Source organism: Brienomyrus brachyistius, chromosome 6, assembly GCF_023856365.1.
Source record: "Brienomyrus brachyistius isolate T26 chromosome 6, BBRACH_0.4, whole genome shotgun sequence".
NCBI lineage: Eukaryota > Metazoa > Chordata > Actinopteri > Osteoglossiformes > Mormyridae > Brienomyrus > Brienomyrus brachyistius.
In genome coordinates, this window is record NC_064538.1 from 24,470,562 (window position 1) to 24,493,561 (window position 23,000).

The window sequence follows — 23,000 nt, forward strand, 5'->3', positions numbered from 1 at the left end:
AGGTTGCTGGATTTTATATCAACAAAAGAGGCTTAATTCAGAACAGACTCCAGTGGCAGGCACCTAATGTTAGAAACACAACACAGGTACTTATTTAAAAGCATTTCACTTAAAAGGGAAGCAAAAGAAATAAAGACATTTACAAAACACTACTATTTTTTAGACATGGACGCCTGGTTGTATTTTCATTACTTGAGAGCACAAGTTTACAGTTCAATATTTATTTTGCACATAAAATCAGGAATGTTCTAAGCTTTCTTTTAATTGTTCATAGATTTGCCAAATCTTCTTTCAGGGATTGAAAGGAAAATTATAAAATCTCATAGGATTGGATGATGGTATTTCTCATGTCCTGCAAGATGTCTAGAAAAGGCAAGGTAGAATTACACGATGGCATTTAACAATCTTTAGAAAGCTAGCATTGATCACAGAGAGAAAAATTTCAAAATCTAAATGAGTCAGTGCTGACAGACAGTTTTTCAGAGTTTCAGGTTCTTCAAGAATTTACTGTCATAAGGAGCACACTGCGGGGTCCGACCAACTGACAGACTTCGCAATATTCAGCTGGTCAGCAGATTTAGGCTCTTGATGACCCTGGTGCTGAAATCACCATAAGGTCCTCTCAGTGGGAGAAAACAGGCTTTAGAGCTTCTACTACTTTGATTAGCTGTCTACATGTCATGTTCGGTTTAGCATCTAGCGTACTCATGAATAATTAATGTAGGACTGCGACACTGTACTGCCCATATATGGTCATTTCTGCAAAAATTTTAATAGGGCCGCTGACATGCCACACCAGGCTGGCCGATTTAGAGTGCAGTTTCAAAACTGACCCTGGATAGGTTTCCTGCAGCACAAGGCTGAATGTAATACGGTGCCTGTACTGCTGCTGTGCTCAACCGCAAGGAGGACTGGTCAGCGGCCTGTCTAGTCCCTTGACATCTGCCCTTCAGAACTGGAGTCTGAGGTGGACAGGAAACCTGTCACTTAGGTAGTTCCCGCTCAAAATAAGCACAGTTTTCCCTGTTGATCCTCTTCTTACATAGGTGATGCTGAGTATCGCAAAGAATCTTTCTTTTACTTTCGAAAGATGTAAAATTACAAGTCGGTACCAACAAAAGTTTCGTTTTTTTCTCTTTTTAATATTCCATATTTTATACCTCATCAGCTGTGATTTATATTTTTAAATATGAGCAGAAGCAATCTCTGCATGCTTTATAATGATATTCACATGTTAATTGCTTTTATCTGTGACACTTTTGTCAGTAAAGAAATACCAGAAAAGAGTTTCTGTTGAATAATAATCAAGGCCGCAATCCTTGAATTATATTCAGGTGAATTTATGCATCTTTGTTTGTTGTGGAATATATTCTAAGAACACTGTTTTGCACACAATGAATAGAGAAGCTGGACCTCTGTGAGACATGTACTCTCCAATTTGTATTTGAACACTGTGGGGAGTAAGCTTTTGTGACCTGCATACTGTCAGTTTGGTTCTGTTAGTATTTAAGATTCACCTGCATGTGTTCCCAGTTTGTCAGTCTAATAAGGTGTGTAAATAATTAAAAAATGTATATTGATTGATACAGATTTCTACAACAGTAAATATCATATAACAAACATTAATCAAAATGTGTGAAATTCCACTTTAGCATTTTCATAATATCCCTCATTTTTTACTAATTTCATTTAACAATCTGGAAGAAATATTTGCTAACACCAGTTACATACAGTGTAAATTGAACACATCAAGCTAAATTAATTAGTGTCAGTATTATCCTCATTATCATCTTCAAATCACTTGTCCTTTTGAGGGTCACAGTTGAGCATATATCTTTTAATAAATTCTTTTGGAAAATAATCATGCCATTAAAATCAGAAATAATTACAAGCCATAATTGAATGTAATATATTTCATTTTAATGTTCATGATATGCTTGTCATTACTGCACACCTTAGAAATGTCAATTTTCAGCTTTCATTTAAAGATAGCAGTTTAAATTAGTATCAATCGTTTTCTTCGGTGTTAAAATCTATAATGTCAATAGTAAATGTTATGGAAATATGGAGCAGGTTTATTTTTCTTTTGTAAATATCCTAAGTGAAGCCGATAAAATCAGTACATGTCATCAAATTATAGATAATATGTTGAGCAAACATAAAACTCTGTAAATGTTGGCAAAAGACAGTTAAAATGAAGTTACTGCATTTTAGTTCATTTGTAAAGCAGGTTAGTGTAACAGTACAAGAACAAGCAGAACTTGACTACTGTTTGCATTGATTTTAGATCTCTTAAGTCAATATCTGTTTCTCCATCTATGCTAGCCAATGTACATTTCTTTTACAATGAATGTCTTGTCAAATAAACCAAAGCATTCCAGTCTTGAGCCTAAGCTGGTATTCCTCTGGCTAGACAGGTAAAGTAAATGGTCGATTAAAAAAGAAAATGGAATTCTTCAAGCATGTGCCACACATCCCTGGACTGGAAATAGTCTTGTTCTCAGGATGAATGCTGCTGATGTCTCTAGTCACGCTTGTTGCTGTACACAAGGGTGAAGATCACAGATGTATCTACAGTGTCTCTGGACACAAATGAAGCACTAGTGAACTGAACAGAACATGCCAACAAAGAACGTTACACAAATGTCTTTCGGAAGGACACTGACTGAGCTACACATGGACCCATTGTTCCTTTGGTTCCCATCAGACATGGGAGGAAAAGCATAAGATGCGACCATTGTCCAGACAGTTTTTTTTTGCGCAAGGAGTGTTTGTCACGCTTGCGGAGTTAGAGAGCTGGCGGAGGGCAGAGATCCACAACAGTCCACCCAGAAACTATCCAAACTTTAAAGCTTTGGAATTCAGATGCGTACTTCAATTGAGGAAACAATGTATCTCTCCATTGAATGTTCCATTGTATGTTCCATCGTGCCCCACTACTCCTGTATATCGTTTATGACGTTTAAATGGACAAGACAGAGGGCTCTCACACCCGGGATAGAGCTGTTGATCAAAATCTATTATCCTGGGTGGAAAATCCTTGGCAAAATATAGCCTCAGGCAAGCTCGATTTTTCCCTAAAATCAATCCTGTCTTTTAATGATGACCTTGTGTGACCACCTGCAATATGTAGCCCTTGTCAGCGATGGATCTTGTCCATATGCCTTTGAAAGATGTCTTCATTATGTCCGCTTGTTAATCTACAAACAAAGACAAAAGATCAAAAAATGTTTACAATGTGGAAGCTGTAGAACTGTGTGTTATAATTAAACTCTAATGTGTTGAAAGTTGAACAGGAACAGAAATGTATGTGTATATACTGGGGGAAAAATGCCAAAATTCATAAATGACAATTTTTAATGTTGGACTTCAACAATTCCAAGAAAGAACCTTTGACAAATGGACAAATTAACAAAAAATATTGAGGCTAGTTCCTTATTTTATGTTTTGACTACAATCAGCAGTTTTGCAAGAGGTAATATGTTTAAACAAATTATTATGAAAATAATTATTCAGACTTATAGTCTGAACAAGATTTATTGTCAGGTTATTATAGATGTCATTGTTATAATTATGTGAAGTGATTATATTTCTATATTTTTATGGAAATAAAATGCAATGAAATATATAAAATTACCACTATCATAACATCAGTCTAACAAATTAAATCAATTTAATACATAGCACAGTTCTTTCGTGCCTAACATACAAAAACAAAATATTCATTAATATTTTACATAAAGGGTTTAAAACATGCTTGTGTATGTAATAATATATGGAAACAAATTTCAAAGATTTTTTTTGCCATTTTTATCTTTTTACCTCTGTCTAGTTGATGTCTAGGCAATTTCTTATGTGATACTTAGTGATTTCTTTTTGCTCAGTTTGTAGATGCAAATGGCAGTTGTTTACTTATATTTACTTGCAGCTTACTTTGCTCATTCCGAACAGTCAAAGATGTTCACATGTTCTCAGCATGGTACTCCTCCCAATTTTTCAAATCTTTTGACAAACATGCCTTTTTTTCCTAATCTGCAACTGATGGTGAGATGACAGGAGTGTAGAAGGAATAACTGCAGGTACCACCTATTGTTTGAAACTTTAATCATTTTAGCATAAGAATTACAGGGAGTTACCCAAACCCAGTGCTTCCACACCACAGCCTGCTCCTTGTCATGTTTGAAGAATTTCAATAATAATATTGTATATATATAAAAAAAACATGTGGGAGGGCCTGGACATTTCAGTGCAAGCGTGAGGTCAGAGACTAACCCCTCCTTTCAGTTAGGCTTTATGTAGTGTTGGAGGGGTGGCCCAGTCCTCAGGGTGTGTACTGGCTGCTCATTTCAGTTGGGGAACACAACACACATTTGCATATTGTTCGGCTCCCTTACTCATTCGTACTATGCGGCTGGCAAATAAAATCCAGTCCTTGTATCCTGTGGATCTGGTTGTCATCTCAAAGGTCGGGGATTTTTTCACACTAACTATCTGCTTTAAAAAATCTTGAAAATGTAGTTCTGCTTGTCAATGGAGAGAAACAAAACAACAACTAGTTGGTGTGTTCTGTGTTTTTTTCCTTCAAAACTGATGTAATTCTAAGAAAGCTCACCGAAACAGCATAATGCACAGACGCTTACTGTCAGAAATTGCAGCAGGACTCCTGATTTCAAAATAAAATGTATTTAGGCAAATTACTGACAGTCTTATCCTATTTAATATGCTTTTAATGAAACATGCATCTGAGTGATTGCTGCTGAGAATAAATAATGGGAGATAATAAACTGGAAACAGAGCATAACCGGCTGATTTTCTTAAAATGTACATTTTTTTGCTTGATAGTAAGTAGTCTAAATTTATATATATATGCAAAACCCATCTCAATGAATCAAGATGCTTTAATTGTATTTTTCAAAATATCATTCACGTCCATTGCATGTTTTCTGAGATGATAATAGGTTATTCAACCATGACTGCTGAAGACCAAAAATTATTTGTGTCATGTCTCTGGCCATCTCCTCCCTGTCATGACCCTAAAAACCCAAGCTGTTACTCGCTTACCCCCCTTGTCTTGCCTGTCGTTCCTAACCGCTATGTGAAGTTCACTCCCAGCTGCCTCTTGTTATCCTCTTGTTAGTCTTTGTACTGTACTTAAGAACCTGTCTGTCTCATCATTCCTAGTCCAGTCATCATCATCACACCTTCTTGTTTCTTGCACCCTCTCTTGTTCCAGTCCTCCCGTTTTGATCCCTCGCAATCCTGTTTCTTTACAGTCTCTGTTCCTTCAGGTCAATAAAACCCCTTTTGTTTCACCACAATACCTGCTCTCTAGTGCTTTGTCCCGTAGGTTGCGACAGTTTGCATCAATGAAGATGGCAATAAGGGGCACCAACGTCACACAGCTGGTAACAATCTTTTGTTTTAGCACCAAATTAAATATGTGTTACATTTTATGTAATGAAGTTTGTAAACAGCACGGTTTTGAAAAGAATATAGTCATTTCATAATTTGGATCCAATTAATGACTTAAGAGGTCATTTTGAAGTATGAATAAGATTCATAGTAAGTAGCAGAACATAACCGCCTTGCTGTCACTTCATGTTGGGCTGGTTGTAGAAACCGAATGAATACTTTCAAATAATTGAGAGTAAATGCTTGACAAGTGTTTTGCCACTGCTTCAATCTCACATTTCATTTATGTTACGTGTCTGTTGTCATGCCCTGCCCATCTGCCCCTCCTTTTTCCTCCCTAGCATGGCCCTAATGAGCCACGTCAGTTATGGGTTTGTCTTACCTCTCGTTCCTGTGCATTTGTTACTCACTCCAGCTGCCTCTTATTTGTTCACTCATTAGTCTTGTACAAAACTGCTTCCTAGTGTTTCTGTGTTCCCGCGTCCTGTCATTAACATCAATCCTTCCCTGCAGTAGCCTTCTTGTTTTGACCGCTCATGGTTTTGGTTTTTCCCTGCTCCCGTTTTGATTTCATCCAAACCACTTTTGTACTTCAGATACCTGTTTTCGACTCCTTTGACTACTGGTCATGACAGAATGACAGGTCTCAGCAAGCTACCTAGGTCTTCTCCCACCAGGGTCCCAGCTTCAAGGACCCTCTGCCCACCCCAGGAAGAGCTATCAAGGATCCCCCCAGGTCTGATTGATGCCTGTTGTTCCAGGCTTACCTAGCTCTGCTCATGAGAGAACGGCCCATCTCCAGGAGTTACATGGGTGCACAGAAACCCTCTCTGAGGAATTTGAGAAGAAAGAGATGATGGCAAGGTCCTCTTGGAGGTCCTCAGGGAAGATGTGAGCATGCTGCTCCCCGGGGATGTGGAGTCCACCACAGAGACAGAGTCCACCAAATTCCCCACTGTTGACCATGAGGCAGTCTGCCTCCTTTTCACCACCAGAAACAGGACAGTATGCTACTTTTCTGGGGCCAGCTGCAGTCCCACCACTTCTTGCAGACCTGCCTGCTGGCTCCCCACCGCTTGCTGTGCATCCACATGCTCACTCCCCGAAGCTCTCTGCCATCTCCCACCGAAGGAGGCAATCCCTGAAGAAGTAGGCTGAACTCACACCAGAGCCTGACCCCAATCCCATCCACGCCATTGCTATAGCTCAGGCTCCTGGCTTACAAAAGTGCTGCCCAGTCCGTGCTCCAGACTTGTGGCACAGTGAGAACCTGTCTACTCTTTGGCTCACCACAGCTAGCCTCCAATCCACAGAAAACTAGAAAAAGGCCGCTTCCGCACTCGGCCCAGGAGAGCCCACCTCTGTGCCTGATCCTGTGAGTGCCATTTCGGCTGCACACCAAGCTTCTGGACCAAAGAGGCCAGCAACCCTTGTGCTGCAGACTCCCAGTCCAGAGAGGGCCGCTTTGCTCGTGCTCCAGTTGTTGTGGCTCTGTCCTATCTGTCTCCAGGTGTCCTGGTTGCGCCTTGCTTGAATCCAGGTATCCCAGCTATGTTTTGCTCACCTCCAGGTGTCCCATCTTCACCCCGTTTGCCTCCAGATGTTCTTGCTTCACCCGACTTGCTTCTTGCTGTCCCCTTGGATCTGGCCCTGCTCCCCAATGTCCAGTTGGCACCTACCTCACAGTCCTCTGATGTCCATTCAGTGCCTGCCTTGCTGTCCCCTGGTGTCTAGTCAGTGTCTGCCTCGCACCCACCTTGTTATCCCCTGAGGTCCCATCAGCGCTCATCTCATCTTTTCCTGTTGTTGTCCAGGAGCCCACCTCATCATCACCCAGGTGAGTGCCATATCATCTCCTGTCATCGCCCAGGCATCTGCCCAACTCCAGCTGCGGCTAAACCAATGTCTTACTCCCGGTCGAAGCCAGCCTGAGGTGGTTTGACCCTGATGATGCCCAGCTGGAGGACTTGTGTGGGACAGTGGGACACTCTGGGCCTTGCCTTAAGTCATGCTCTGTGGGCTCCTGCCTTGGTTCCATATCCGCACCGACCTGGTCTGAAGTCCCGGTGCAGTCAAATGTGTTGGCTGGGATATGGAAGATGGGCTGGCCGAGTCTGTCTCCAAGAGAGGGAAATGGGGGAATGCTGTTCGGACCAGCCACCCAGACCCAGTTCTGTCCAGAGAGGTCCACTCTGACACCTCTCCTAGTCCAGGGAAGAGAATCCCCTCTGCCCTCCAGGTATGGCCCTGCGGTAACTGCAGCTCCTCCTTCTCCTGTTCCTGTCTCTGCTCCAGTTCTGCAATCCCCTTGTTCCATGGTCCTGGCCTGCCTTTAGCTTGGTCTGGACCCCCTTTGGTCCTGTCCTGTGCATTTGTCTCTGTCCTTGTGGTGCCTTAACCTATGTGTCCTGTTCTGGTGGGTGTCCTTTGTGTTGTCTCCCTGGCTGTCCCTAGTCTTTCCCTGGTCTATTCATTGCCCCTAGTGGTGTCCTGTGTCTGGTCTCATGTCTGTTGTTATCCATCTAGTGTACCACCTTGTCTTGTCTTGTCGGCCTACTCCTTGGCTTTCAGCTGCATTACGTACCAACCGAAGAGAATTGCGGGTAGCAGAGAGGACATGGAAGAAATCTAAGCTTGATGCAGATCTGTCATCCTACCGTACTCTGCTATCCAAATTCTCTATGGACGTGACTGCAGCTAAAACTGCCTTTTACAAAGACAAACTAGAATTATCCTCACGAGATCCTCGCAAACTCCACAACATATTTTTGTCTCTACTCAACCCTCCGCCTCCTCCTGCTCCTTCCTTCCTGACTGCTGAAGATTTTGCCAACTTCTTTGCCGAGAAGATTGACAGAATCTGTCAGACATTCTCTCCCTCATCCACTACACTACACACTAAGGATTTCCCTCCTCCCTCACTGGCCCAGTTTTCCGGTCTTACGGCAGATGAGATCATGAAAGTCATCTCATCTTCCAACCCTACCACCTGCCCACTTGATCCAATCCCTTCTGCATTGTTTCAGACAATCTCTCTAGACCTTCTCCCCTTCATCACGACTATCATTAATGGCTCCATAACCTCCGGTCATGTACCAACAGCATTAAAAATAGCCAGGGTCATTCCCATCCTAAAAAAACCCACTCTAAATCCCTCAGACACTTGCAGCTACCGACCAGTATCGCTTCTTTCCTTCCTTTCAAAAATCCTCGAACGTACAGTCTACAACCAGCTTTCTCTCTATCTCTCTCAGAACAACCTCCAGGATCCTAATCAGTCTGGCTTTAAAGCAGCTCACTCTACAGAGACTGCCCTCTTAGCAGTCACTGAGAAGCTACATGCTGCCAGATCAGCCAAACTGTCATCTGTCCTCATCCTTCTTGACCTATCAGCAGCATTTGACACGGTCAACCACAAAACTCTCCTATCCATTCTTAGGAGTTTTGGCATTGGTGGCTTGGCCTGGCACTGGCTGGCTTCCTACCTAGAAGGCCGAACATACCAAGTGACATGGAATGGATCCACATCTACTCCACGTTGTCTTTCCACCGGTGTCCCTCGGGGCTCGGTTCTCGGCCCTCTCTTATTCTCCCTCTATACTAAATCTCTTGGCGAAGTTATATCCTCACATGGCTTCTCCTACCATTGCTATGCCGATGACACTCAAGTCATCCTCTCATTCCCTCCCTCAGACACTCATGTCTCCTCTAAGATCTCTGCATGCTTGGCAGACATCTCATCTTGGATGACCACTCACCAGCTAAAACTCAACACTAGTAAAACTGAGCTGCTTTACATCCCGGCTGACTCATCCCCCCTCCAGGACCTTGCGATCTCTTTCGACAACTCCCTGATCCGTCCTTCGGTTTCTGCTAGAAACCTTGGAGTTACCATAGATGATCGGTTGTCATTTTCCCCACATATCACCAGTCTTTCTCGCTCTTGTTGGCTTCTCCTCTTTAACATCAGGAGGATACGTCCATTTCTTTCCACTCAGGCTACCCAGATACTCGTCCAGTCCCTCGTCATCTCACGCCTTGACTACTGCAACTCGCTTCTAGCGGGTTTACCACTGAGCACCATCCGTCCCCTCCAACTGATTCAGAATGCAGCTGCTCGTCTTGTTTTCAACCTTCCCAAGTTCTCCCACACCACTCCTTTGCTGCGCTCCCTCCACTGGCTTCCTGTAGCTGCCCGCATCAGATTCAAAACACTGATGCTCGCATACAAAGCCAAAAATTCTCTGGCACCAGCCTACCTAAAGGACCTCATCACACCCCGCACTGCACCACGATCTCTCTGATCCTCCAGCACTGCTCGACTGGTCCCACCTCCCCTCAAGGCACAAGGAAGACACACATCTCGGCTCTTCTCTGTTCTGGCACCTAATTGGTGGAATGAACTCCCCCTAGATGTCCGAACAGCTGAATCCTTGAATGTCTTCAAGCGACGACTCAAAACATTCCTTTTTCAGAAATACCTGACGTAGTACTTCTGTATTCTTACTCGGCTCTTTTCTGGTGTGTGTGTGCGTGTGTTTAAAAAATAAATAAAAAATTATGCACTTCTCAACGGAGTTTTCAGACAGATGGTATTCATAGCTTGGGTCCTTATTGAACTAGCATCGGAAATTCATCGCAGAGTCTCAAGCACTTATGTAAGTCGCTCTGGCTAAGGGCGTCTGGCAAATCCTGTAAATGTAAATGTCTTATGTGGTTCTGTCCTGTCCACCATGTGCCCTGTCATTCCCTACCTAGACTGGAGACCCATTTGTCTCCAGTTCTGTTGTTTGATCCCTTTGGTCCCCTCCTCTGTTGGTCCTTCGAGCCCAGAGGACACACTTCTGCGGGGGGGGGGGGGGCACTGTCACGCCCTGCCCATCTGATTCTCTTGTTTCCTCCCTATCATGGCCCTAACAAGCCTTGCCTGTTAAGCGTTTGTCTTCCCTCTTGTTGCCCTTGTGTTACTCACTCCAACTGCCTCTCATTTGCTCCCTCATTACTCTTGTACAGAAGTGTTCCCCAGTTCTGTGATTAACGTCAGTGCACGTGTCTGCCCAAGTATTTCCCTGCAGTAGCCTTCTTGTTTTGACCCCCTGCTGTCTGTTTTGGTTTTTCCCTGCTCCTGTTTAGGCTTTTTTTTACTGTTTTGTTCTTCTGGCACCTGGTTTTGACTCCTTTTGCTACTGGTTGTGACATCGAAACTATGCTCTGTTATGAAAATATCGAAGTATTGCATTTGCATATAAATACTTATCATATCTGTGGTACAAAACAAAATTACAGTTCACTTTAAAATTATTTAGATATTTATTAAGCTGGGGCAGCATGGTGGGGCAGCATGGTGGTGCAGTGGTTAGCACTGTTGCCTCACACCTCTGGGACCCGGGTTCGAGTCTCCCCTGGGTCACATGTATGTGAAGTTTGCATGTTCTCCCCATGTCGTTGTGGGGTTTCCTCCGGGTACTCCTGTCCCCCCCCCCCCCCAGTCCAAAAACATGGTGAGGCTACTTGGAGTTGCTAAATTGCCCATAGGTATGCATGCATGTGTGCGTGAATGGTGTGTGAGTGTGCCCTGCAATGGGCTGGCCCCCCATCCTGAGTTGTTCCCTGCTTCAAGCCCATTGCTTCCGGAATAGGCTCCAGACCCCCCGCTACCCAGTAGGATAAGCGGTTTGGAAAATGGATGGAAGGATGGATTTATTAAGCACCATTCATATTTGCACATATGATGTATTTGTGAACATTTACATATATTAATGCATAAATACACCAGTAGTTGGGTTCAAGAAGATCTTAAAATCCATCAATCCATCCATCTATTTTCCAAAACCGCTTATCCTACTGGGTCGCGGGGGTTCAGAGCCCATCCCGGAAGCAATGGGCACAAGGCAGGGAACAACCCAGGATGGGGGGCCAGCCCATCGCCGGGCACACTCACACACCATTCACTCACACATGCAGGCAATTTAGCAACTCCAATTAGCCTCAGCATGTTTTTGGACTGTGGGGGAAACCGGAGTACCCGGAGGAAACCCCACGACGACATGGGGAGAACATGCAAACTCCACACACATGTAACCCAGGCGGAGACTCGAACCTGGGTCCCAGAGGTGTGAGGCAACAGTGCTAACCACTGCACCACCATGCCTCCATCTTAAAATCCAGTGCTGAAAAATATTTCAGACATGTTTGGTATGATTGAAAGTTAATTTATATATATAACAGGAGAAACTACTTTTTTAAAGACAATATTTTCATTTATGATTATACTTCACACCGAATTTCCCTATTTTGTTTTTCTCATGATTTGTAAAATGTGTATTTTACTACTAGTTAATCTGCCAGCAAATCATTTTGCTCTGAAACTGAACAGCAGATGGCTTAGATTACAGGTTGTTCTTCAGCTTGTTTGGATTTTATGAGGCACCTTATGCTTTTCATATATGAAATATGTATAGCTAGTGCCATGCAGGACACTGTTTAGAGGCTGTCTTTGATATGTACATATCCGACATTCAGCAAATAAATGTGTCATTTGCTTGATAACCTCCTGGGTTTTCTTCCTGACTAAAAAGACACATTAAACAATTGTCATGTTATTATAATTTTTCGGATGTGCTAGGTTCTGCTTTTAAAATACAAAGTAATATGTAAATTGTGATTAAGACAAACAGGAAGAGAGAATGTCTGTGCTGTGTATGACAGGTGTGTATCTGTGTGTGTGTGTGTGTGTGTGTGTGTGTGTGTCTGTGTGTGTCCAAACCCCTTCACTGTGTCATGCCCGGCTCGTCCGCTCCTCGTGTGTGCCACGCCCCCTGATTACCCACGTGTGCTTCCCTGATCGTCTCCATCTGTGTCTGCTTATTTCGATTAGTCACGTCCTATTTAAGTCCTGGTCTTACCTGTTCCCCTGGTCCGTCATTGTGGTTAGGTGTGAGTTTAGTGTGGTTTGTCGGCTCTAGTCCCTGTTACCCCCCATTAAACCCTCAGTTTACCCTGATCTCTGCCTGTTTGCCTGGTCCTTGCACGCCTGCCTGCACGATCGCCTGTCTGCTCAACCCACGATCGTGACACACTGCCTTACAAAAACAATAATACCCCACTCCTGTTTGTGAGGTGATTTCTTTCCAAAAGAAGGTGAGGACAGCCAGGCCCCTGTAACTCTTATTGTCCCTCTAATGAGGGATTCACAACCTGAATCATGAGAATAAAGAAATGTACAGCTGGTTATGTCAGACCTCAGTTCAGTTATTCAGCCATAGTGATACATTTCTGTAAATTTAAGAATGCCTTTAATTGTGATGAAGATTGTTACAAATCGTTTACTAATATATTTTTTTCTGTAGAACCTAATAAATTAATATTGAGCGTAAATGTAACTAAATGCCTCTTTAATATTTTAGATAAAACAGTGTGACGGCTTGAAGAATAAATAAAAGTGTCATTACTATTACAACCTCTCTGCATGTTATGATGGGGATATGTTCCGATAAACCTATCAACGTATGGTAAGGTGAAAATGCATTTTAATACAGTACACCTAACCTAACAAATATCATAGCCTAGCCTAGCCTACCTTGAACATGCTTTAAACACTTACATTTGCCTACAGTTGGGCAAAATGTTATAATAAAATATTGAATATCTCATCTAATTTGTTGAATAATGTACTGAAAGTGAAAAATATTTACCCATCATAAAGTCAAAATAACATGGACCATCGTAACCCAGTTAGTGTCTGTACTGTCTGACAGATAAAAATCATGTTATCATTCCTTTTTATGGATGCACCATACAACACAGAAAACTGAAGAAACTAATGTTTTATTTTCATTTATCCATAATTACATCATCCCTTTTTCTCAAATATGAAATGCATATCACATATATTTTTACATAATTTGAAAATTGTCTTGATTTGCCAAATATGGTTTTAGCGGAGTTTCAAGAATATGGATGTCAGTACTAGGAGGGAAAAATCTCGGCTCTACTACAGTGGCTCAGAACATGGAACCTCATTTATCAGAGTTGCATACACACAAACCCCCCCCCCCAAAATGGGTGCACACAACTTCCCGTGCAAAATTCAGCAAACCAAACTTGACATAAAACTATGCAGATCCTCAGCGCTATGCATATGCAACATTTTGCACAATTTAGGAAAATAAGACACCCACTGTAAAGTGGGGGAGTTGCCAGCAATTCATGTCATCAAACTTCGCTGTAATAGAAGTGAAAGAGTAAATCTAAAAAAGGTTATGGATCTTTCATTTATTTCCGTAAACCAAATACTATGTGTTTGCCTTGGAGAATTCAATTTGATATGTCAAATGATACATCGTGTCACCTGTTCCAATGAATGGAAAAAAAGCTGTAATTATTACTAGATGCAGAAGTGTGAATTAGGTGTTGCATGCATAGAACAAATAGACTATAGTTATGAAAATGCAATATGACATAATGGAGTTCCTGCTTGTGACTCTATAATAAAGAGAAGGATTTCAAGGACTGACAAAATTATTTTTACTTTTCTACTTGTTTGGACTATATGTAATGTCTTTGCACTTTGCTTGATTTGCATTTGAAGTACAGTATGTTAATCTATTCTACATACCATGCTGCTGCATGCTCAAGGATTTCCCCTGCGACCAATAAAGTTTATCATGTTATCTAATTTTGTCCAGAATGGTGGCTGTTTTCTTATCCGATTTAGGCTTCCAAGAGCCAATCTTTTACAATTAAGTGCTGGGGTGGGCTCTGCATTAGGAAGACTAACTTGGGCTACACCTGTTCATATACAGGTCCTGACTATGCTTGGCTTTATGGTAACAGGCACCTACCAAATGAAACTGGCAAACAGATCGCGGATATCCCACACAACCATCAGCTCCTTCACGCCTAATGTAATTGGGGCAATCGACTGCAATCACATTCTGATAGGGCACCTAATGCAAATCAAGCTGCTTTTGTCAATCGAAAAGCAGTTTCATTCTATTACTGTGCAATTCAACTGTGACGCCGATATGGCATTGGAAAATATCGTAGCTTGATTGCCTGGGTCAGTTCATGGTTCATTAATTTTGAGTTTCACGTACCACATCACTGTCTCCCAACTGCTCAGACAGGGCACCAAATAATAGGGCTTCCCCTATTACAGATGCTATACGCATGTTGAAGTGTGATGGCGCAGGTGTGGTTTTACCCCAAACAGTTACAGTTGCACTGGCCCTGTGCACAGCATGCTGTTTATTTCCCTCTATTTTTTGATCTGCCCACTTCTTTATGTTGGGCATAGTGCGTTCTGTAGAGAATTTCCTGCAATGGTGATGTGTTGCTGTTTGACCTTTTCTTGTTTGTGATACCAGTGCTTAGTCCACCAAATATAACATTTTGTCATGTATCTGCCTCTGATAGGAGCAACTTCAACCTCACACTTCTTGGCTTTTTTATATATTATTTGCAGTTGCTATCATGAGATTTTGAAACAAGAAACCTTGATTTGGATATTATATGAGCATTTTGTTACGTCCTGTCCGTCATGTCCGCCTGACCCTCCTTTCTCCTCCCTGACGTGGCCTCGATGAGCTACCGCTCTTGCTTGTTACCCCTTGTTAGTGTTTGTATTTAAGTACCTGTGTATCTCGTCAGCCCCAGTCTGCTCATTGACATCACTCCATCCATCCCAGTACTGACCTTCTCCTTTTGACCCATCGCGGTCCCATTTGTTTGCCAGCCCCTTTTCAGTTTTGGTCAAATAAAGCCCCTTTTTTCTCATCACCTGCCTTCGAGTCCTTTGGTTTTCACTCACGAAAGAATGACTGGACTCCCAAAAATCCCCAGCAGCTTGCACCCCCACTCCAGCTTCCATACCTCCTTGCATCCAGCAGGCTGGATACCCTGGCTGCCTCGAATGTGAGGACTAAAGAGGTTCCCAGGTGAGGACAGCCAGGCACCACACCTTCAAGCTGACTTCTTCTCCCTCCTTGGTTCTCTCCTGGAGTGAAGGAGTAATCCCATGGTCTGGAGGATCCCCAAGGCTGAAGATCTCTTCCAGGATGCAAGAAAGGGGCTAGTGAGACTCACCCCGGACATGGATCCCCAACAGGCAGAGAAAGTTCAGCACTTATTAGCCCATTGTTTAGCATGAGACCACTCAACCTGCCGCCTCTCCACAGTGTGAAATTGTTCAGTCTGCCACCTCTCTGCAGCAGCCATAGGAGGAAAAAGCAGAGTAAGCTGGCTGTGCCCGTGGCTAGTGCCTCTAGAGCCGGACCCAGGAGAGGCCACTGACCAACATTCCCGAACCCATCCTTGCCTCTGATGCACCCGGTCCAGAGAGGGTCGCTCTACCTGTGCTCTAGGCGCCTGGTCCAGAGAGTGGGTGACTCTGACTATGCTCCAGGCTCTCAGCCCAGAGAGGGTCGCTCTACCTGTGCTCTAGGCGCCTGGTCCAGAGAGTGGGCGACTCTGACTATGCTCCAGGCTCTCAGCCCAGAGAGGGCCACTCTGCATGCCTGAGTCCTCAGTCTCACAGCAGCCATGCTGTCCCGCAGGGAAACCCAGTAATCGTACCCGGTGTCTCGGCTGTCCTCTTCTCGCTTCCAGGATTCCCGGCTGCACCCTCCTTGTCTCCAGGTGTCCTGTCAGCTCCAACCTCATCTCCTGCTGTCCCTTAAGCTCCTGCCTTGTCTCCAGGTGTTCCATCGGCACCCGCCTTGTCTCCAGTGTGTCCCACTGGTGGTCTCCTCATCCCCTGCAGGTTGCCACTCCACCATTGCCACCGGACCGACGCCTGACTCCATGGTTGCCACCAGGCCAGATTAGGCCACTTAAAAAAAATTGGTTCTCGTCCTTTTTTTTTGGAGGGGGTGGGTAGGGCGGGCGGGATTTTTTAATTTTTAAATTTTTTTTTTACAAATTTTGATTGACTGTTTGGACTTTCAAATATGTAAGAAAATACATATTTGAAAATACATACCGAAGAGAGCAGACCTACTTAGTACGCCTCCTCAGTTCTTCCAGTTTGTTGCGTTTCAAATATATTAAATGTAAGAAAATACAAGAATGTAAATTCCTTGATCCATGTGTATCTCATAAATGCCTTCCCAACTATGGTTTTGGATACTTTATGCTGATGTTTCATTCGTGAATATAAAAATGATACTATTTGAAACCAATATTCTGTTTGTCATTCCCATTCTAAATGAACAACCAAGATTTTAAAATATATATCTAGAAAGAAAGTGTATTAAAACATGTTAAAACACGAGGAATTTACTAAATACAGGAACCTGAATGGTTGAACAAGGAAATGCAACTATACAAACAAGTACTTAAGAACATGTACCACATCACTTCCCCAGATTTAAATCTTTGCACCAGCCCATCTCAGGTAGAGACAAATTTAGGTTCATGAAACCATTCCAAGACTAGGATTACACAATGTGGATCAATCGTCGATGGGGAATGCGCGGGAAATTCAAATTTCGTCATTCTTGGGCATTTTCCATGCGATTTTAACGAAATAAAAAAAATAAAAAATTCCGGTTGGGGGCATTTCGGCGGGTCGGGAGGGGACGAGAACCAATTTTTTTTTTTTAAGTGGCCATAGGTTGACCCGGAATGTTCCCCACTTCCTTCGGTCAAACCTTGGTCCCTGTCCTGCCTTTGTTTTGTGCTAGCCTTTGTCCCCAGTGACCCTCTGTTGTGTTTCCTTCCCTGTCACCGCGGCTTCTCTACCTGTCCGCCCTGTCCTGGTGTGTCTTGTTGGGTGTCCTCTCTGCTGTTCCTGGTTTTGACTTGGTCTGCTTCATGCCCTCAATTATGTCATGTATCTTGTTCTGTGTCCTGGGTTTTGTCCATCTGGTGTTCCCAGGTGTGGTTTATTCAGTTTGTCTCAGTCTCTGTCTCTCCTGCTCCCTGTTGATGTTTGGCGTTTGTCCCTCTGGTCCCTGGTTCTGTCCCATGTTTAATCTGTTACATCTGTGTGGTCCTGTTCATTGTTGGTTTTCCTTATTGTCCTTTTAGTCCAACCCTTGCCTGTTCCATGTCCTTCATTGTGTCCTGTTGCATGTACCCTGTCGGTCCTATTCTGATCTGTACTGTCCAGTGTCCCGTCTGTCCCTGGCCCTGTGTGTGATTTTCATGCCCACAGGGCACGCTTCGGGGGGGGGTACTCTTACGTGCTGCTCGTTATGTCTGCTTCGCTCTCCTGTCTCCTCCAGTCATTGATGTCATTCCTCTTGTCTGCCTGTGTCCTTTTCCATACTAGCCTACTTGTTTAAACTCTTCATGGTCCTGGCTGTTTTCCATCCCCTGTTCAGTTTTAGTCAGATAGAGCCCCTTTTCATTCTCCCAACGCCTGTCCTCATTTGATGAAAATGATAAAGATTTAAATGATTCAGAACAATTGCTTTATTTTTACGATGATTTCAGTATGGTTTGAATTTGATGAATAGGCAAAGTTAGAGCAAAATCAGTGCTGATAACAAATAGTTGTTAATAGGCAGATTAATGAAGTAGAGATTTTGTCCCTTCTTCTCCCCCTACTCCACACCCTTGGTAAAATTCAAATCCCATAATTTGTATGAGAAATGAAGCTAAAGGTTAGCAAAGGGGCAGTCCCATTCATACACTGTCAGAAAGCCGATTGGGTCTCTCTGAATGTGTTGACATATTAAGCCTTTTCAAACCTAATTCTGCGAAAACCAACCTTGAGTCAGTGTGTGAAAGTGCTCATATGGAAGATGCCATATTACATATGGCTTTGGTCACACCTTATTACACTCGCTCAGCATGGTGATAAACACACACTGTGCCCCCCTAAGTAAATAGGAATCTGAAGTTGTAAGCAAATATGGAAGAGCGAGCCAAACATAGTATTTTGTTCAGTGGAGCATCGTGTGACTAAGTAAGCTGGTCAGAAGATAAAACCCACCTCCCCAGGTGGTGGTCTCCTTGCTGGCAGTATTTGCACACTTGAGATTCACAGCTAATAGGATGTATATGGCTGAGTTTTCTGCAAGGGAAGGGACCAGGACATGTTATATACAAGCCCAATGCTCAGAGACTGTTTTTTTACTTCTATAAGCAGGAACCATTACTCAAAGTTACTACTTTTGTTCATGTTTTTATTTCTAGTTTACTGGTGCTTAAAAGAAATGATAAATATGAATTCAGTGCTGTAAGAACCATCTATAACACAATAATGCTTCGTAATTATAATATATCAAGTTTTTTACAACTACATTTGTCTAATTCAGTTTTTGTGGCATTACGGCTGTGTTATAATATAGTGTATAATACAAAATATAGTGTATATACAGTAAAATACTAGAGTAACACTATACTGTGAAATTGTGTGAGAGTGCAATTTACATGTTGAAGGCTTAGGGTTTCAGTAGACATTTAGAGGCGGGAATCATATATCTTACCTTGGAAAGCTGAAAAATGGTCACATCCTTTCAACCTCTTGTCTCTCTAGCTGGACTTGGAAGATCACACAACCAGGGGAAGGGGAGGACAATACTTTTGAAACATCATCGCTTTTACCCTAGCCCCTTGTTTACATGTCAACCTGCCTTTTGGTCCGACGTGGAGATTGACAAAAGGTAAAGACAATGCGTTGTGATCCCTTTCTCAGCTTGTGTGTAGAATGGTTTAAACATTCCTCAGGAAAACAGTATATCACCTTCACAACTTTTTGCTACTATTCCCTATTATCTTTATGATAGGTAGAACTCCCAACACAGCTTGTTTCTGCAATGTTCTCCCTGGTGAGATCACAGCAGGATTGTGATATGTGTAAGAGATTAGACTGGATCTTTGCTCCCCGCTGACATTTAATGTTGTCTGTTTTAGTTTCTTTTTATCTCAATCCCATCGAAGCATTCAGATTACATCCTTTTTCTGTCCAAGGTGCTACTGACTTATAATGTAGGATGCTAAAGGATTCTCTGTGATCCATTACTGCTTGGTGAAGGTTTTCTTTTGCAAGGAATACGCTTCAGTCTCCATTACTCTACATGATTTTTATTGTTTAAATATTAATGACTGCAATCTTATGGATTGTATAGCTTCCTTTTTTCATAAAACCTAATCTACAATTAATGGAGAACTAGTTATGTCTATGTGTGGGTCTGTATACACTGTTGATGCATGCTTCTGCATGTTCAAGTTAAGTTGCAGGACGATAGCGGTCAACAGCTTACCCTGGTGGTCTTGATCTTGTTTCCAGATGAGCACATCCAGCCGGAGTTGTCTGGGAGAGTCTTGCACTCCTCTCCCTCCAGACAGGGCTCCATCTCGCACCACCACTTCCCAATTACGATGGATGCTGCGGAAGCACAAGTCCGAGGGCATCACAATGGCAGAGTAACGTCACCCATGCTACTAATGGCTAAGCTACCATCATATCAAGGTATTGCATTATGGGAAACAAAGAAAAAAATTAAATGTTGTACTTCCATCCATTTCCTAACCCGCTTATCCTTCTGGGTCACAGAGGGTCCGGAGCCTATCCCAGAAGCTACAGGCACGAGGCAGGAAACAACCCAAGATGAGGGGGGCAGCCCATCGCAGGGCACACTCTCACACTCAGCTATGGGCAGTTTTAGTAACTCCAATTAGCCTCAGCATGTCTTTGGACTATGGGGGGAAACCGAAGTACCTGGAGGAAACCCCACGATAACATGGGGAGAACATGCAAACTCCACACACGTGTAACTCAAACCCGGGGGCCCAAAGGTGTGAGGCAACAGTGCTAACCACCGCACCACCATGCCGCCCCTACTTGTAGTACTTGTTATGGGAATATTAATTTCTGCTGTTTTGCCCTAATGTTGCATCAGTGAAAGTCCTTTATTTTGCTTGTCTTGGAAACTTTGTTGAGATATCATGTTCAGATTATTTTAAATAATTTTTCAAATTATTGGCCTCATTGAACTGACCAATCCATGATCTGCATTAGAACTGATTGGGAGGAATTTGTTTGGCGGTAAATTACTTTTAAGCTGCTGAAGTAATTTCCTGGTGTAATTTCCTTTTTTGTAATGACTACCTTGATAAGAAATGCAAATTCAGTTTTCAAAATTCACATCAGCCTGGCAAGTTATCAATCAGATTGTTAATGTAATATACAGTATTCAGCGATGAACACTTGCAATAGTGCTAGCTTGGCTGTTTGTGAAGTTACATAATAACATGTTTCTATCTATCTATCTATCTATCTATCTATCTATCTATCTATCTATAGACACACACACGTGCGCACACACACACATTTCTGGGCAAAAAAAATGTTCAAGTTATACAAAGCTTCATGTTAATGTGAGTATGTGCTGCTTGTGTTACAGAAGTTCAGTTAAAGAATTCTTACATCAGCTTCTGTCTGCTTTGCCCTTGTTAAATCACCCTGCTTTTTAGCTGGGTGATTTTACAAAAAACTGTTCCTGAAAAATGCACTTTAAGTCGAGCCTCAGAATAGGGCCATTTCTCAGTAAGAGAGTTTAACTGGGTTTAACACATCTTTATTTGTCAGCTGACGATTACTGGAAACATATCCTGTATACTAAGCAGACAGGTAGAGTCTTCCCTGGAAATTGGTATGAATTTGTAGCGCCTGCAAAAAGGAGTCTACTTCTTAAACAAAGGTAGTCAGTGCATAGCAGTCAGTGTCATATAGATCACAGCCATGTGATGTAAATGTTTCTGAGAAGGATGGATTCTGAATTGGTGGTAGCCAACTAATGTCCTCCTTGGCTCTTATAACGATTGATTGTCAGGGTGTCTAAGTGCAAAAAGAGGCAAGGAAACAAAATTTCAATTGAATGTTTTTTTTTTCTTCATACTCATGAAGTAGAATCGGCAAAAAAAAAAAACTCAAAAATTTGCCTGCAGCTCATTCTGCCAAAAAACCGTGAGCAAATCGTATTGTGAATTCAGAATCGTATCGAATCGTGAGTTGAGTGTATCGTTACATCCCAAGTGATCAAATAGAGTGTGTTTATACATTTGTTATTGCTGGTGCTCTAATTTGTGGAAAGGTATGGCCCAAATACAGCTTGGGTTGAAAATGAGTTTGAGGCTTACGGTATCTAAATCAGTATGTAAGTCTGAGAGATATGCAAGATTTGTCAGTAAAAAAGTTGCTAAAGTATGCAAGAGGGAGAGCTGTTATATGACCTGATTTACATTCTGGGTTGACGTGGAGGCTCAGTGCAAGAGCATGTTTCTCGTTTGTCATGTGGAACTCTTCCTGCATTTCAAAGGTATGCACCCAGGCTAAGTGGTGTATCTAAATTTGCCATAATGCATGATTGTGTGTGTGTGTGTGTGTGTGTGTGTATGGGTTAGGTATATATTACATTGTGGGGACATTTGGTCCCCACAATGTGAAAAAAAATCTGTTATTTTGATATTGTGGCGACCGTTTTTTCAGCCCCCACAAGGGGAATCTCAGATTTATGAAAAGCTGTGACTGCTATCAAAAAACGGAAAATGCCAAAACATTTTGTTTGGTTACTTATGCTTAAGGTTAGGGCTGGGTAGGGGTTATGGTTGGCATTGTTGGGATAAGGGTTTTGCCCATAAGAAGATATGAATACAAACGTGTGAGAGTGTGTGTGTGTGTGTGTGTGTGTGTGTGTGATGCTGGCATCCCATGTACCCCAGCTTGTGCTGCCTTGGATGAGCTCCAGGCCCCACTGTAACCCTGACCACGATAAAAGTTTGCAAGATGGATGAACTAACTCCTGATACTCCAGTATTCAAAAGACCAATTAACTTAAAATGCACTTGAAAACAGGACACATGGCAATTGGGTGCATTTTTAAAAGTTGTTCACTAAGAGCATTTTCCTGATTGAGCTCCATCAGTAGGATGCTTGAAGGGGACATTCAGGGCTGGACAGAGGTTACGAGCTAAGCTACAGAACAGAAGAAGAGAGATCCTTCACAGCTATCAAAATGGATGTAGATGACCCCACTCATTCCATCAAAGTGCACAATCTTGTCCCATTTGTGCTTTCAGAAGACCTTCCGGAGCTGCAGGAGGGCTGGACAGCAGACTGTGGTTGACTTCTTAATGCTTTCCAAGTTTAAATTTTAATTTCCTCAACAAAAAAAAATAAAGAAAAACCAGGCACCCGCCGTCTCCCTGTCTGTGCTCGGCCTGTCTGCCTGGCCTGTATTGTCCCAGTGCAACCAGAACCAGATTAGATATTGAACATCGTGTGTGATTGCTTTCAGCAGCTGCCCTTTCTCTGCTGTCAGTTTGCTACGAAGCTTAAAAGCAGTTCAATAAGCCAGAAAAGAAGCATCTCTGTCAAAATCAGACATGCTTACTTATTAACCAGGAAAATATGGGAGTTGTCTGAAATTCAACGTGACTTTCTCAGCTGCTTTCTATGTGACATGCTGCGCCTGATGATATTCTCCATTCAGAAGTGAAATTAGTCCCACCACACGTTTCAGAAAGTGACAGGAGGCTACAGCTGTGTGTTGTGCAAGGATTCTAAGGTTCCAGCTGACTGAAAGGCAGGCGACTAAGTTTTAAGATGCATAAAAAAGAATGTATTTGTAGTATAC

The 23,000-nt window shown here is 42.7% G+C and overlaps 1 protein-coding gene across 3 annotated transcripts in view; it reads right to left on the minus strand.

Annotated features, from left to right (window-relative positions):
* Positions 1-2,054: 2,054 nt before the first annotated feature.
* LOC125745456 (chemokine-like protein TAFA-1) overlaps positions 2,055-23,000 on the minus strand; it is a 133,740-nt gene continuing 112,794 nt past the window's right edge. Inside the window, exons 4-7 of one of the 3 annotated variants that reach the window (XR_007398674.1) lie at positions 19,626-19,750; positions 18,849-18,898; positions 18,353-18,433; positions 2,055-3,200 (exon numbers count right to left, since the gene is read on the minus strand). Coding sequence is in view for 1 of the 3 variants with exons in the window: in XM_049018361.1 (XP_048874318.1) it covers positions 3,183-3,200; positions 19,626-19,750 (143 nt within the window). In the remaining 2 variants the exon portion in view is untranslated. Of the gene's footprint in view, positions 3,201-18,352; positions 18,434-18,848; positions 18,904-19,625; positions 19,751-23,000 lie in introns of all 3 variants that reach the window. The other 2 variants (XR_007398675.1, XM_049018361.1) reach the window with 2 other exon arrangements.